The sequence below is a fragment of the Pseudochaenichthys georgianus genome, chromosome 3 (assembly GCF_902827115.2).
Source record: "Pseudochaenichthys georgianus chromosome 3, fPseGeo1.2, whole genome shotgun sequence".
NCBI lineage: Eukaryota > Metazoa > Chordata > Actinopteri > Perciformes > Channichthyidae > Pseudochaenichthys > Pseudochaenichthys georgianus.
In genome coordinates this window covers 6,257,988-6,275,036 of record NC_047505.1, presented here as the reverse complement: position 1 = coordinate 6,275,036, position 17,049 = coordinate 6,257,988, and the positions used below count along the sequence as shown (strand labels likewise).

At 42.2% G+C, this 17,049-nt stretch overlaps 1 protein-coding gene and 1 long non-coding RNA gene across 2 annotated transcripts in view; both read left to right on the top strand.

Moving 5' to 3' along the window:
- The first annotated feature begins 9,191 nt into the window (after nt 1-9,191).
- aldh1a3 (aldehyde dehydrogenase 1 family, member A3) overlaps nt 9,192-17,049 on the top strand; it is a 51,973-nt gene continuing 44,115 nt past the window's right edge. The window contains 3 exon segments of the mRNA XM_034079829.2: nt 9,192-9,296; nt 9,426-9,530; nt 9,981-10,121. Of these exon segments, the coding sequence (XP_033935720.1) occupies nt 9,204-9,296; nt 9,426-9,530; nt 9,981-10,121 (339 nt within the window). The 5' untranslated portion in view covers nt 9,192-9,203.
- On the top strand, nt 11,332-12,397 carry LOC139435431 (uncharacterized). The gene is made up of 2 exons (XR_011644666.1): nt 11,332-12,029; nt 12,250-12,397. It is a non-coding gene; the product is annotated as an uncharacterized lncRNA (long non-coding RNA).

Here is a 17,049-nt window from a genome sequence, read left to right as displayed (position 1 = left end):
AAGTGTTTCGGCGCTGCTGAGAACCCTAACGAATGCAATAAGAAACAGTTGTTTTTTGTGGATGATGGGGTGCTGATGCGCCGGTGGGCTGACCAATCAAGTGATGCAGATGTTGGTTCAGGTGTTGATTGGAACAGCGTTTATCAGTTGGTGGTTCCTGTAAGTTGTCGGCAGCAGGTTCTGGCGTTAGCCCATGAGCACTTGTGGTCTGGCCACTTAGGTGTGACTAAGACTTATGACCGGATCCTTCAACATTTCTTTTGGCCAGGATTGAAAGATGACGTAGTGTGTTTCTGTAGAACTTGCAGCACATGTCAGGTGGTGGGTAAACCAAATCAGGTAGTTCCCCCAGCGCCGTTGTGTCCTGTTCTGGCTATTGGTGAGCCTTTTGACCATATCATTGCTGACTGTGTCGGACCGTTGCCGAAGACCAAGGCAGGTAATCCGTTTTTGCTGACTGTGATGTGTGTATCAACCCGTTTCCCTGAGGCCATCCCTTTGCGTAAAATCACTGCACCCGCCATCATTAAAGCACTGACCACATTTTTTACCACCTTTGGGTTGCCGAAGGTTGTGCAGACTGATCAGGGAACTAACTTCCTTTCAAAGATGTTTACAGGGTTCGTACGGGTGCTTGAAATCCTTGAAAATGCTTGAAATTTGACGTGGTATTTTCAAGGTTGGGAAAGTGCTTGAATTTTGGGAATGGTGCTTGAAATTGAGATAAAGTGCTTGAAAATGTAAATGCTTTACTTTTACAATAAATTGCTGTCTGACTGAATAGTTCGCTTTTTAGATTAAAATAAAAGAATTGCTTCACTTCTACATAAAACAGCTCCGCTGCGGCCTTCCCGCGCTATGCGCGCGACCTGCAAGTGTTTGTATTACGTGTGACCTGGGCATACTGATGAGAGTGATAGATGACAGTGTGCCAGGAGGTTGCAGTTTCAACGAGCGTTGGCTAGCAGAAGACAAAAACAAGCCATGGCTAAGACGAGGGTCAAGCCCACGAGTAGCCTCCTGCAAAGTTTGCAACAAATAACGATGCGAGAGTCTGCACTAACGAGCCACATGAAAGGTACGCCGTAGTAGAGCATTTTAGATTAGGCTAACGTTGCATGTTACGTTTGTTTAAGCCAACGTTAGCGAGCTGAATAGCAAACTCGATGAGGGATAATAATAATTGCAGGGGACAATCATTTCAGAGGAGCGTACCCATGTGATGTGCGTTACAGTCACAATCCTGTGGTGTTCATAGGATGAAGCACTCACTTGTAATTCAACCCAGTCTCACGGCATTTCGTGTTATTGTCACGAAAAATAATCTATTGATTCGACACAGAGCAATTTTGAAGCAATGTATTTCTACTGGTGGTATGTTTCGTGCCTAAACCAAATGTGACTTGCTCTATCGAAATCAGTCACATTGACCCGAAGACACCTTTTCGTTTGTATTACTGGTCTGGGGGAAGCTCGCGAGTGTGTTTGTGTATTTTTGCGTTTGTGTACCGGGGAAACACTCACAAAAAACACCGGCTTTTGTTATGCTTGCTGTGATGTTACATTAGTCCGTTCTCTGCTTGTAATTATGCCGTTACAAGCTTCAAAGTTGTATTTATCATCTGAATTTGCCGAAACAAGTTTAATATTCTGAAAGCCAATACTTTGTTTATTTGAAAACAGATGAAAACAAACTGTCTTTTATATAAAATTGAAGTATTATACAAGTAAAACTACATTTTGCTTTAATCCCATGTAATTGTAGAATGAACACAGTCTTCCTTTGAAGATGTATAAGTCAGGTGTCTTGAGTAGTCAACATTACCTACAAATCATTGTAGGCCTACACATTTGTAAATATTATTTTACACTTGTTACCATTGTGAGTCTATTTTTATGCAGCTCTGCTTGATTTTGTGGCTACAATTCAGGCTAATACGCTATCAGAGGTGGAATAAGTAAAAGTAGAAGTACCAGAGTGTAGGAATACTCTGTCACAGTAAAAGTCCTGCATTCAAAATGTTCCTCAAGTGAAAGTAGAAAAGTATTCTCATCAAAATATAGTGAAAGTAGCGACAGTAAAAGTAGTCGTTGTGCAGATTGGTCCATTTCAGAATAATATATATGATATGTTTTATAATGATTGATCATGAAAGTGTTTTCAAAGCTGGTAAAGGTGCAGCTAGTTTGAAGTACTTTGAAGACTGCAGGGTAGCTTGTGGATTTACTCCAGGTGGAACTAAAGTCTGATTTAACACTTGATTAGATTTCACATCATTCATCCACATCTGTGAAGTAACTAAAGGGATTCAATACATGTAGTGGAGGAAAAGTACACCATGTACCTCTCACTTATGTTCCCTGCCAACCTAAAAGTACCTCAAAAATAGTAATCAATAATGTCTTGAAAAGTTATTTGGCTGATTGTTTTATATTGGCTCAGCCAGGTTATATGGGAGGCCCAGTCTACGTACAGATCACTCATTTTGAAATATTAAACTTAGTTTTCTTTTCTTTAATTTTTCATCCTCGTGTAGAAGGCTATCACGAAACACACATTTGGTTGTTTATAGCAAAGAACATCTGATTTAATGTGAGTTAGGGAAATAATCATTTGAGTATGTGTATATAAATATGTAATTTACAACAGCTGTAAGATGCTTGAAAAGCTGGAAAATGCACCTTGAAAATGCTTGAAAAGTGCTTGAATTTGACTGGAAAAGGTGTAAGAACCCTGTTTTTAGACAAACCTTGCAGTCATTGGGTGTTTCCCATTCAGTGTCTCGTGCCTACCATCCAGAGTCACAAGGGGCACTTGAGCGTTGGCATCAGACATTGAAGTCGATGCTTGGTAAATACTGCCACGACACAGGCAGGGACTGGGATGAGGGTGTTCCCTTCGTGTTATTTGCTATTCGTGACGCAAAGCAGGAGTCTATTGGGTTCAGCCCAGCTGAACTAGTGTGTGGGCATAATGTGCGTGGCCCATTAAAGATGCTAAAAGATAAATTGATGTCTGAGTCCCTTCCCGAAAACTGATGTGAAGAAGTTTGTGTCCCAGTGTCGTGAGCGTTTACAACAGGCGACTAAGCTAGCAAGGGAAGCTCTTGCATCTTCGCAGAAAAACATGAAGAACAGGTACGATAGGAGAGCAGTTAAGCGGCAGTTTCAGCCTGGTGAGCAGGTGATGGTGTTGCTGCCTACACCCGGATCCGCTCTCAACGCGCGAGAAAAGGGAGAAGCTGTTCAACCACAACCAGCGGTTGATGCGCTGGGCCCTGCTGTTGGCGACTACAACATCGTCATCAAATACAAGAAGGGAGCGGATAATGTGGTGGCCAATGTACTGTCCCGTGGGTGAGATTTCACGATTCATGTCCAATAGTCTGAGTGTTTTTGGTAACTGTGGCCAAAATTCCCCAGGTGCAGCCTCGCCCCAGGTGCTCCCAATTCCCAATCAGGGCCTCCATATAGGACCGGAAGAAGACTGCAGTGATCCCCCATTCTCCTCCTCTGGCTGCATGCGTATAACCTTGTTCCGTGTTCTGTAGATCAATAAGAGATGTGCTCCTGGGTATGGGACACTAGTTTAATGTGCAAGTTAGCTGGTGAGCAGCCCATGTTCTTTTTTTACTATTAAAAGGCCTGTTCGTGACGCCAGAGAACGGTTTCCTCTCTTTTGTCTCGTGCCTGATCAACGTTGTGTTTTGTTACTTCCCTTGGTACCCCTAGATTTAGAGCGAACGTAACAATCGTCCTCAGTCTCAAATGCTTAATTTGTTTATGGAGGAATTCAAATGTAAGACTTGTAAATTAACACTGAAAACTCCTGGTTGTTGTTGGATTAAGTCATACTGGGATGTTTGCTGAAATTGATTGCATGTGGCACAGCCCTAACTAGAAATAATTCCACCAGCCGCCACTGGTATTATAATAATAATAATAGCTTGGATTTATATAGCGCCTTTCAAGGGACCCAAGGCCGCTTTACAAGTAATAGGGCAAAAACAAACATAACAAAACAAAAGTCAGACAGACAAAACAACAGATCGATTTAGGGGCCGAAAGCCTTGGCAAACAGATGGGACATGAGGGCCCTTTTGAAGGCTTCAAGTGTGAGGATGTTGCGAATCTCCGCAGGGAGAGCGTTCCAGAGGGTGGGGGCTGCCACACTGAAGGCTCTGTCCCCGAAGGTTCGCAGTTTGGTGCGGGGGGTGGTAAGCAGGCCAGAGTCTGAGGACCGCAGGTTCCGGGGTGGGGCATGTGGGTGGAGGATGTCCGATAGGTACTGGGGGGCAAGGGCATGGAGGGACTTGTAGGTAAGGAGGAGGACTTTGTAAGATATGCGGGACTTGCCGGCAACCAGTGTAGGTGGATGAGGGTGGGAGTGATGTGCTGCCACGGCTTTGTGTGCGTGAGTACCCTAGCAGCACAGTTTTGGACATACTGGAGCCTGTCCAGGGTTTTGTTGGGAACCCCGAACAGAACACCATTGCAGTAGTCCAATCGGGTGGTGACAAACGCATGTACTAGGGTTTCGGCAACCGACTCCGAGAGTGACGGTCGGAGTCTGGCAATGTTCCTCAGGTGGTAAAAGGCCGATTTGGTCACAGATTTGACGTGGGAATGGAAGGAAAGGGTGGAGTCGAGGATGACACCCAGGTTGCGGGCTTCAGGAGATGGGGAGATGGAGCAGCCGTCGACCTCAAGGACAAAGTCACCAACCTTATGGAGCAGAGCCTTGGGTGCCACAACCATGAGCTCTGTTTTATTGCTGTTCAGCTTAAGATAGTTGGAAGACATCCATGTTTTGATGTCATGCAGGCAGTTGATGAGAGACTGAGGGGGGAGCTGGGAGGATGGAGTGGTGCTGAGATACAATTGGGTATCATCAGCGTAGCAGTGGAAATTGAGTCCATGATGTCGGATGATATGGCCGAGGGGGAGCATGTAAATGGTGAACAGGAGGGGGCCAAGCACAGAGCCCTGGGGTACACCGTGGTGGACTGGGGCCGGGGGTGAGTTTGAGCCACTGATGGAGACAAACTGTTTCCTGTTGTGGAGGTAGGATGTCAACCAGGACAGCGCTGTGCCAGTGACACCTAGGAGGTCTGAGAGGCGGGTGAGGAGGATGTTGTGAGAGATGGTGTCAAATGCTGCAGAGAGGTCCAGGAGGATGAGGATGCTGAGGCGGCCAGAGTCAGCAGCAATGAGGAGATCGTTGGTGATCTTGATGAGGGCGGTCTCAGTGCTGTGTTGCTGTCTGAAGCCTGATTGGAAGGGCTCATAGAGCTCATGGTTGGACATGTACAGATGGAGTTGGCCGGCGACCACTCTTTCCAGAGTTTTGCTGAGGAAGGGAAGGTTGGAGATCGGCCGGTGGTTCTGGAGGTCGTTGGGGTCCAGGCCAGGTTTTTTGAGTATGGGGGTGACTGAGGCCATTTTTAAGCTGGTGGGGACTATACCAGAAGCTAGAGAAGCGTTGATGATGACCACCATGTAGGGACAGAGGGTGGGTAGGCAGTCCTTGACCAGGGCTGTGGGCATGGGGTCCAGGGAGCAGGTGGAGGTTTTGGCCGAGCTGACCAGTTTGGCCACTTGGAGAGCATCCACAGGGGAGAAGGAGGAGTGGTTGGAGTGGGAGAGGCGCGGCGCTTGGGGTGCGTTACCAGGTGGCTGAGGTGCAGGTAGGGGGGAAGGGCCAGTCACCAGGAGCTGCTGATGGATGGCCTCGACTTTCGCCTGGAAGAAGTCGAGGAATTTGGAGTACAGATCGGGAGCCACTGAGGGCTTATTATTATGTTTCTTTTAATGTAACAAATTAGTTGTACACAGACGACATTTCTATAAGGCAAGGTTTGCTGTACTGTAGCCTTATTTACCCACACTTGCCTCTCTCTTCTAAGTATCTTTCAAATTAGATCCTGCAAGAAATTTTAAACAAATGATACTTACTGCGACTGCAAGTTTGATTATTATAATGGTTCAGAGATCTGACCTCAGCTCTCACTATTGTTTACTGGCAGCAGTGAGGCTCATGTAATTGGGTAAGCTTTCCCGTGGTCCAAATGTTGGTATGGTAACAGAAGATAAGCTTCTCTCTGAGTTGGGCTCTTTTATCTTGCGTGTATATTTTGCAACAAGTGCAGGAGCAGTTTGTTCTCATCAGGCCTGAAAAGAGCCTTTGTTTGACTGTGAACACCTGGACAGAGCTCTCTCTCTCTCTCTCTCTCTCTCTCTCTCTCTCTCTCTCTCTCTCTCTGATTTGTTTTCACCTTCTTCCCTCCCCCTCTCCCTTTTAAGTTAGGTATGTGTGCGAGCATGTGTGTGGGCAGTATATTTGAGAGCAGGGCAGTGAGCAGTGTTGCTTTTTGTTTGCTCTGAGGGCAGGCATTATTTGACCATATGTTTTTAATTCTTCTGAATGCACTCAATCTCATGCTGAGGCTGTACATTTTCTTGCTGTTGGGTGATTTGTTATATATGAATGCACCTGCCAATTACCTGAGCAAGTTAGATGCTGCGTATCACAGCGCACTGAGATTTGTGACAAATTGTAAAGCACTTACGCATCACTGCACCCTGTATACCAAGGCGGTTTTGCCATCACTTACTGTACGGAGGCTCAGTCACTGGTACTTTTTCATTTACAAAGCCATGTTGGATAAACTACCATCTTATATCTGCTCCCTGATCTCTCGGCGAATTGAAAGTACTTATTGCCTGAGATCGCATGCTGTGGTTTTATTAAATGTGCCAAGTGCTAGGACTGTCTTAGGGAAGAAAGCTTTTAGATGTGCAGCTCCACTAACATGGAACAGTCTGCAAAAAGAATGGAACATTACCAAGCTAGTACCACTACATATTTTAAAGCTCGGTTGGATGCTACAAAATCAGATGCTGTTGGTACCTGTACATGTGGTTAAATATGTAAATTGTAATCCCTGTACATTTTGCTGTATCATGTCCTTTTGTTGTTCTGTTGTTTATGTTTTTATGTCTTCTTGTGGAACCTACTGCTGGAGGTCTCCCTTGAAAAAGAGATCATTGATCTCAATGGGATTTTACCTGGATAAATAAAGGTTTTGAATTTAATTGAATTGTATTAAGAAAAAATACATAGTTAATATTATTATGTGTCTTTATGTATAAATGAGCATGACAGTAACATAAAAATACATCATCATTATTTGTTTATATCATATTGACTACTTATGCTGGTTTATAGGTCTCGGTCACCAAGCTAATTCATTTATAATGATTTACGCTGCACTGTTTTTTGTTCCGGCCAACAACAACAAATATTTAAAAAAGATACAGATGTTATGTTATCCACCTTGGTCCATGATGCATCATGTTGAAGTAGCTTTTGCAAGTTTTAATGATATATACATAAATTAGGTTTTTAAAAAAAATGGTTTATTGCGAGTAGTACTTCCAATGTTTACGTGACTTTCTACAATATAGTATTCCCCTCCTGCATAGACAATGTTTCTTGAATGATGTCCCATGGTACATTTATTCTGCAGATGAGATATTCAGAATCAATAAGTTGAAACAATCGGCAAGAACATCAAATTGAAACTAGAATTTCAAGTAACATTCTCTTTAAGAACTCATAAACTAAACTCCCACACACTCAACCACCTACTCAGAAGAGGTTTTACGTTCCGCATGGGCGAAGTGCATCATCCCCTGTTGGCTGTTCATTTCTCCGCCTGGAGGCTGTAATGGTGGAAGGAGTACAGAAGAAGAGCTGCTGTTACACTCACAGCTTCCTGAGTCGTATTACTGAACACACAATTTAATAAAAGCCTGACAAAAGGGTCATTTATGAATGTGTAATATAAATACACTGCGTTTTAAAGTATCTCATATATTTTATTGTATGCAATTATATTACAAATTATACATTAAAATGACATTATTTGACACTTGAGCCATTAGTACATTTATTTTTGAAATATTTCGGAAGGGAACAAAGTGTTTTGGGAACACAAAGTTAAAAACCAAATCACAAAACTCAGACAGCTACTTGTTATCCAATCATTGTTAAACCCAATAGAAACAATTCTGTGTCAGTATAAGATCCTGATTTATCGTCTTCCTCTGAGCCATAGAAGTTCATTGTTGTTAAAAACTCATGCACTGGGGGACTTTTTCCAGTATTACAATGAACAAACACTCTTGAACACACACACTGTACTTTATTTTAACTCAATCCCACATAAATCACTCGCTGCCACAAATACTCCCTAGAACAAAATGTGGGTTAACACAAATGCTCTTTTTTCTACAGTTGATACAATTTAACAAAGAAAACCATATGAACTCGAAAGAAGACGTTTTGATGGTCAAACCTAGAACATTCATGGTGGCTGTGTTGATCTCTCACATGCTGTTAAACCTTGTTCAGCTATAGTGCAGGTTGCTGCTTATTTGCATGGGTCTTGGCCCATGCTTTGCATTTCGCATTGTTTCCTGGCTTAACCTGCCAAGTACACACTGTCCCTTTGAGTCTCTCTCTCTCATCATGAAGTGTTAGAAAGTGAGAAATGAGCCTGTGAAAGCCTGTTGTCCTAATTAAACTTTGACGTAACTTTTACACATGAAGTGATGAAGGCGAAACAATAGCAGACTGTGTATGAGTGCAAGCCCGGAGCAGGCAAGTAGTTTTGTCCTCAAGAACAAAAGCATGTGTTTGCATGTGTTCAAATCCATTCAGCTTCACCAGGCCCAGGTGCAAAGACCTACAACTTCTAGAGCTTTGATGAGCAGCCTGCAGTCGCTCCACAGAACCAGACAGAGCCGCTGTGCTGTTATGTCAATGTGCAGCAGAATGAACTCAGTCTTGCTACTTTCACTGCCTGGACTGAAAGACGAGTGGGACCTTTTACCTCTGGTTTTCCTTTTACTCTTTGAAAGGTACCCCACAGACAGCTTGTGAATGCTTGCTCATCTTACCAGTTAAAATACAAAAGAAAATGCACTACATGTATTTCCCGCGTCATGAGTCATGACTGGACATTTTAAGTAGGTATGTAACAGCAGGTGCATGGAAGAGTGTCCCATGGCTGTAAGAGTAGAACCCCCTCATGTGTGAGCTGAGGGCGGAGCTGCTGTGTGAGGAGGGAGGACCTCCACAGTCCTATAAGAGCCAGTGGATGGGCTCACATTGCAGTAGACTGGACTGCTGAGCCAGAATGGCACAGAACGGAACCCCAGAGAACGGAGTGGCTGAAGATATCCCAGCTTTACCTGCCCCTGTCACAGCTCAGGAGATCAGACACACTAAGGTAAGGTGGGGGGTTCACCTGATTCAGACATGGCTAAGAACTTTTACTTTATATTTTGATGATGATAGTTATATTTAGGTGCCTGTGAAGCACACACCAAAGCCTGTGCACACTCTTCTCCTCCCACAGATCTTTATCGGCAATGAATGGCACTCATCTAGCAGTGGAAGGACTTTTCCAACTTTCAATCCGGCGACAGGTGTCAAAATATGTGATGTGGAAGAAGCAGACAAGGTAAGAATCTGGCAGGCTGGATTTTATTAATGAAATAAGTTTAGGTTTACATACTGTTACACTGAATTACCAAGAGATTATTATTGTTTGTCTGTTTTCAATATATGTTAACTCTGCATAACCTCAGAACTCAAGCAAAAAGATGAGAATATTTTTATGTTGCTTATTGTATCTTCACTGTATCATTTTATATCTACAAAATAGCTTTGTTACTGCTCGCTACTGGACATTTTGATAAATGGAGGTAACTTGGGAGTTGAAGTTGAGTTTTCAAGACAAAATGTGTTATTATTAATCCATTCCGTTTACATGCTTTTAACGTTATAAAATGCAAACGTAAAACATTTCGGAAAGTCACGCACAGCCAGACTTGTGTTACAGCCTTTCTGTGTTGATACGGGGATCTGTGTCCTGACTGTTTCCACTTCATGGTGCCTCATGTCCGCGTAGACAGATGTGGACAAGGCGGTGCAGGCGGCCAAGGCGGCCCAGCAGAGGAGCTCTCCGTGGCGGAGGATGGATGCGTCCAGCCGGGGGAGGCTGCTGCACGCACTGGCCGACCTGATGGAGAGGGACCGGCGGCTGCTGGCGGTGATTAAAATCAAGCCCTCTTTATTCGCCTCACACATGCACATGTACACAGCACACACAGCAGCCTACACAGCTGCTCTTTAGCAACGTGCTCCCTTAACATCTAATTGTCTTTCATTTACATATGATGGATGTATACAGTTTAAGAAATACAGAATCATTTCGAATTTTCATTTTTAGGACGCACCGCTATCCTGTAAATGAAAGACAAACACATTTTAAACAGTCTTAATGGATAACATCAAACTACATATTGACTGGTTCCAGAACTTGGAATCAATATTTGATGTCATGATGTATTGAAATTCTGTATGAAATTCAAAAGTCTTGCACTCAAAGTTCCTCTGCAGTAAAGGTACTGTACAGAGCCATTACAAGCAAAGTGTATATTAATATAGTCATTATGCAGCAGAACAGAATGTGTTTATTATAACTGATACATTCACTTTAATGAATTGCTATAGTGATGGTTAAAAGTATTTTTATACTGATTATTTGCATTTAAATGTATCATATTTTATATTATTTGTTATTTTATAAATCTTATTCGGCTAAAAAAGTACAATATTTATCTCTGAACTGTACTGTACACTAAAAAGTTATGGTTATTGTCCTTGAGGCGTAAAGCGTAGCCTATAGCATAACACAGAAATACTTAACCAGATTATCGGAACTGTATAGAGAGGCGAAGTCACGCCCATCTACTTCCGGCCCATGGGACCCCGGAAGCGAAAAATTAACATTGAATTCAATGGAGAGAGAAAACGTATCTTTTGATCCCGTTTGAATTGTGCCACGAACTACACATATGATGTTTGTCAATCTTAAACAATAAGTTCCATGTCAAAAAAGTCACATTTTGTCGTAAAACTGTTGAAATATAAGACTATGAAAAATACGCGACTACAAAGACTACAAATCCCAAATCCCATTCTGGCTCGCGTAAGTGATGTCACAGGCGATAATGCTCCAAGTGGTTGCGACTCGTAATTAAAGCGAAGAAGAAGAAGAAGAAGAAGATCTCATAACTGATTATTCCCTCCAATAAATAAGAGATTGCTAAAAATAAATTCACTTTTACAAGATGCCTGTGTGCTTTGTACCAGGTTGTAATCACATAAGTGATCATACTTATAGATCATAGCTCGTTCTATCGCTTCCCGTCTGATGAAAGGACCAGGAGTCGTTGGACCAAACATATCAGGTAATACACATGTTGTGCATGGAACACAGTCAAGCTAGCTACATAGCTAGTAGCGAGCACGTTAGTTAGCATCACATTACTTAGCCTTGTCATTTGTATTAGCCTTAACATGAAGTGAACCCAAATGTTAAACAGTAAGAGTAGTCATGATGCTAAGTATTTTGTGAAACATTTGAAGAGGAGCCTATCGCCCCCTCCACCAGGTGCTAAAGGGGCGGGAGGTAGGCTAACGGCAGATTAGCATCTGCGATCTTTTCTACTTAATGCTATCTGCTCAAATGGTTAACATTGAACATTAAAATATCAGGCAGTTCAGGGAGAGTCGAAGGAAGGCAGGCAGGCAGGCAGCTTTGCATGACATTTATTTATTTATAGAAGGACCATGCATACAAAAACATTAATCTCAGCAAAGAGAAGAGATGCAATATGCCAGAGTATAGCTAATAGCTAATTTCCATCTGTGGTCCATTCTTCTGGACGTGTTTCATTGTGATGATAGTGAGTCAATCTGTTTGTTGGAAAGACAGTAGTTGAGTGATTACTGATAGAACATTATTAAAAGAGATAATTATTCAAAGTGTTGTTACTTTAAAGTGTTGTTACTGACCTTTTTCTCTTTTATTTTCTTTACCTCACCTGTAACTGCTGAGACCCTGAGGAACATGCACACTGGACTGACCTGCTCTGGCAACCTGATTTCCACTGTACGTAATAGTATTTGGTTATGGTATATTATTTATATACATCAAAGGCACAATGCACCCCCCAGAGACACACATGTATTGAGTGTGATATTTTGCATAGGTCAAGTGAAATCATCTTTACATACTAGAAAACTGTAGGAGTGGCAACTTGTTTTGAAATTGAATTTTTAATATCCGATAATGAAGTTGATCTGTTTTCTTTATTCTTCTCTCTTCCCAGCTCCATCCATCACCATGCTCTGTTCCTGCAGGTCCTGCTTGCTAATCAATGCTTTATTTTTTTACACAATTACAAACAAAGTCAATGTATTGTATGACATGAAGTTGTGCTTCATTCGGAGTCAATAATAAATTCATTCTGCCTTCAACTGCACAATGATTGTGGACTGCACCGACATCCATGTAGCTGCCCCCAGTAAGATGAACCAAGCAAAGAGGCTCACCATCATGCCTAAGGACATCCAGCTGCCCCGCCGCATCCGCGAGAGAGGGCTTAGACTGACCTGAGACCAGCACACCCAAACACAACGGCTCTTTTAAGAGCCACCTACAGTTTCAAAGAGTTGCAATCCTACGTTATTATAATGATTAAACTGGTTCATGTATCACTTAGTTTACTGAACCGTGATGAATGAAAGAAATTAGTGAGGTAGTGGTTTAAAGAAGTTACAAAGACATTAATATATGAGTAACAGGTCAGTGTAAACACCAGCTTCTGTCAATTATGGATCACTCAAACTATTTATATAAAAATATGTAATAAAGTTCTAAAACAAGTATTCGGTATATTCCTTGATAGCTTTTGGAGAAGGTTGTTTTTAAGTTTACTAAAATCTATCGTTTCAACTGTTTCACTTTATAAAAAGGAACAGGTGAGTAGAGCATCATTGAGTTTCTTATTCTGTCAGTAAATTATCCAAATGAAATGTTTATCATTATTTTATTCAACCCTAAACAAATTGATTGTACCTTTTTAATAATGACCTTACATGGTTAAGTTAAATTAACTTCAGAAAATCAAATCTGTTCTGAGAAAAAACTAATAAATGTTTAAAGATAGGAACTTGCCATCCCACTGAAAAACAGTCGGTAGAGATTTAAAGGCGTAGTTGTAGTTCAGTCCAACGTTTCATTTGGATTCATTTCTCCAACAGTCAACTATTTTCATAAAGAATATATATATTTTTCAAGTCAACTTTATTGTCAATCTTACTCAGTTTGTGTTTATAGACAGAGATCAAAAATACTTTTAAATCAAATAAAATTATACAATTTACAGATATGTATACAAATATATATATATATATATCCTATATAATGATGGTGGACACTTCACCTCCAGCAGGGCAGATGGCTGCACAAGTCCATCGTGGGATGCTCCCAAAACACCGACTCACTCACAAAGAGACCAGACTCGAACACTGTCTCCTGATAGGCCTGCACAAAAGCCTTCACCCCTTCGGCCTCGTTTACAACCCCCCAGTTGACAGCCATGACTCCGTCCAAGTTGTACCCCCCGAGCACCCTCTTCATGAGGGACGCGCATGGAGTGGATGAAAGTCCCGACCGCAGCACAGCACCAAACTTGCTGGCTGTCAACCTGCCCCGCCTGTGTAACTGCCACTTTGTCCGGTGGCTGTCTGGATGGCAGCTTGCTGGTCTCTGCTCAGTCGCATTGAGGCAAGAATTGCCTCAAGCCCCCGACCCCCATGCCCCTTCACCAGCTCCGGCACGGTGACAATGGCCTGATGTTGAGGCCGCGGCTCTGGCTCAGGTGACAAAAGCCATGCCATGCCACACTGTGCGCCCCTCAGTGCAGACCTGAACCAGTCTACATCCTGAGTGGCGATGTCTCTGGCCAGTGGGTTGTATGTGGGTTGGTAGAGTTGAGACACCGGCTGGACTACTTTGGAAGTGCCAGGCTTCCTCCACTGGCACTCAACATCTGTGGAGCGATCTGCCACATGGCACATATTGCCAATGCTGCAGCGTGGCTGCATTTGTACATCCCCCGTGCACAATCACAGACAGCGCTCTGCATCACGCCATCGTCTCCCATGCAGATCTGTACAAATAAAGTAAGTACCATGTTTGTTAGCATGCTATAATAGATTGAATGAGCAATAATACAAGGATGGTCCGGATCTGGGGGTGGGGGGGGTTATTTTTCCATAGTTTTGTCTGATTGTTGTTATTGTTTGTTTTTTCTGTATTTTTTGTAATGTGTGTTGTACTGGTTGTGATTGTACATTGTATTTTTCTAAATGTGTATGAATACATTTTTGAAAAACATTTGATCAACAATAAAAAAGGATTTGGTCAGGATCTAGACTCAGTGTGTAGTTTATTAATTAATCAATGCTCTCTACATTAGGAAAACACATACCAGTGTACCCGAGGGAGTCACACACAGCTGTGCCTGGATAACCAAACAAATTGACAAGATAACCAAAACCCTTGACTCTACACACAGCAAATAAACTCAAATGACACAACGAGATCACACATACAGTATAGTCGATATAAAACTGGCCGCTTCAATCTGAAGAGCAACTAAAACAAAACACGGGAGTTTACCGTGTTCTTGTGAACACTAATGTTATCCACAGCATACACACAGACCACGAAGTTCTAAAGGAGAACACTAGTTACTGAAACAAAACACGTTAGTGTACCTTGTTAGCTAATGTTAGCTAGCTGACATTAACGTTACACATTGCACTCATATTACTCACCAACATCTTGTAAAGCCGGTCCCGCTGCTCTTACAGAACCGACTAACTCCCCTTTCGTGTATGTACAGCTCTCAACGTGTCCAGACTTGTAGTCACCTCGTTTTATACTTTTATTCTCATTCTGAAAGAAACAGGTGAAATTTGCTAACGTGACGGCCATCTTTGTGATGGTGACGCGTATTGTGCGAGACCAAGAGACCTGTAGTTCACTCAGCGGTTTCACACTAAAAAATGTGTAACTTCATAGTTTTACGACACATTTTAATTTTTTTGACTTGCAAAATATTCTTTTAAATTGACAAACATCATATGTGTCATTCGTGGGACAATTCAAACGGGATCAAAAGATAACCTTTCTCTCTCCATTGACTTCAATGTATAATTTTACGCTTCCGGGGTCCCATGGAGGCTCCCGGAAAGAGAGGGACTTCGCCTCTCTATTTAGTTACTTAAATAACCTTAGTAAATGTATTAAGTTACTATTCACTACTGCTGATTTCTTCCTTCTAACCCCTCGATTCCACCGGGTCCGTCTGCGTCGCGTCACGGCTGCGCCGCGGTTTTGGTCCGGCCTCCTCCGGCATCATACCCTACCGGGCGCGTTTCAGAAGTGGAGCGTCTTGCCTGCCGGCTCGCAGTTTTTGTTGATTTGGGCATATTTCCTGGACAGGCTACTTTGTACAGACAAAGTTAGTAATAATTGGAATATTCCAGTTATAAACGACATGAATCAAAGATGTGTTGCTGTATTTTAGTGGTAAAAAATGCATTCATCATCATAATTATTCTATATATATAATTTACACAGTGCCTGTAAACCGGAGGAGAACGCTGGCATTTCCCCTCCTACTTGAAAGACTGCGGAGGGATAGGGTCTGCAAAATGTGTTTATTTTGGGGATTGAATGGATGCTCTGACCGGTCCACTTCCTGCCTGGCGCTATGCAACGCCTCGCGTCGCGTCGAAAATAGACCAACATCCTATTTTTAGCTGAGCCCAACGCCGAGACGCTTCTGGGACACTTCTGAGCCGTAACACGGCGCGTCTGGTGGAATAGCACCCATTGACTAAAGTGGCTGCGATCGCTGTGAACGCCGCGGCGCAGCCGTAACACAGCCGTAACGCAGCGCTGACGGAGCCGGTGGAATCTAGATAAAATTCATAGTAATATATCTCAATGAAAGAAGCAAGTGCTTTTCAGAAGCATCTCACTTATGGGGTTTTACTGCATCTTTGCAGTTAGTATGTTTTCTTATTCATATCAGGGATTTGCATACAGTATGGCATATCATGACATCATTACATTGTGACCCCGCCCCAGACTATTTTCTTCTCTTAGTAATGATTCCTGGATGTTACTCTCCCTTTCTTTCAGATACTGTTGGGAATGAATGTTACTGTGCCTGTTCACTCTGTAGAGCTGCCAGCTTGCATTAAGTCTCAGATCTGTAAATGAAGCCTTACAGATGTGAGTGAAGAAATAATACCAGATTGCATGTGACTGCTAATTGCAAACATGCTCTGTAATGGCAGTTAGCAGGGTATGGCTGAAATAATTCCCAGCTCTGTTTTGGGGAAACAAGGAACACAGTTTTTAAGGTTCGGTTAAGTAGCACAGTGATTTCATTATCTGCTAGCTGCAGAGCCCAAGTTCTCATTACATTACATATCATTTAGCTGACTATCAATAAGTGCAAAAACCTCCAGATGCAGATATATTCACTTCAAGCAAGATCATACCATAGTAAGAGCTGGTGAGTCAGTTACAAGGCCTAAATGAACTAAAAAGTGCTTCGGTCTTTTTGTGTCTTTTTTTCCAAGTTTTTTTCAGCAATAACTTAATTGCCAAGGTACAGTCTAAATATTAATTTTACCAGTGGCGAGCCGTGACTTTTATACCTAAGCCCTCTGACCCCCACCCTTCCCTCGAAAAAAAAATAGTTATTACGTCACAGCGTATACTTCAGCGGAATATCAAAACAACGGGATTTATTTCGGTAGAACTAATGAAAAATATTTAAAAATATATTTAAAAAACAAATAATCAAAAATATATATATATTTTTTTTAATGTTTTTTACTATTATTTTGTAGAATATCTTAGGCCCTCAAAGAGGCCCCTGATGGCTCACCACTGCCTTTTAGAATAAAATAACTCCAACATACTTGCCAATACACAATAACATTATTCCCATCTGACACATTCAAACATACAAATAGGAATACAAAATATATTATTATTTGTATTAATGTATGTGGAAGCAACATATGTATACTATACGTTA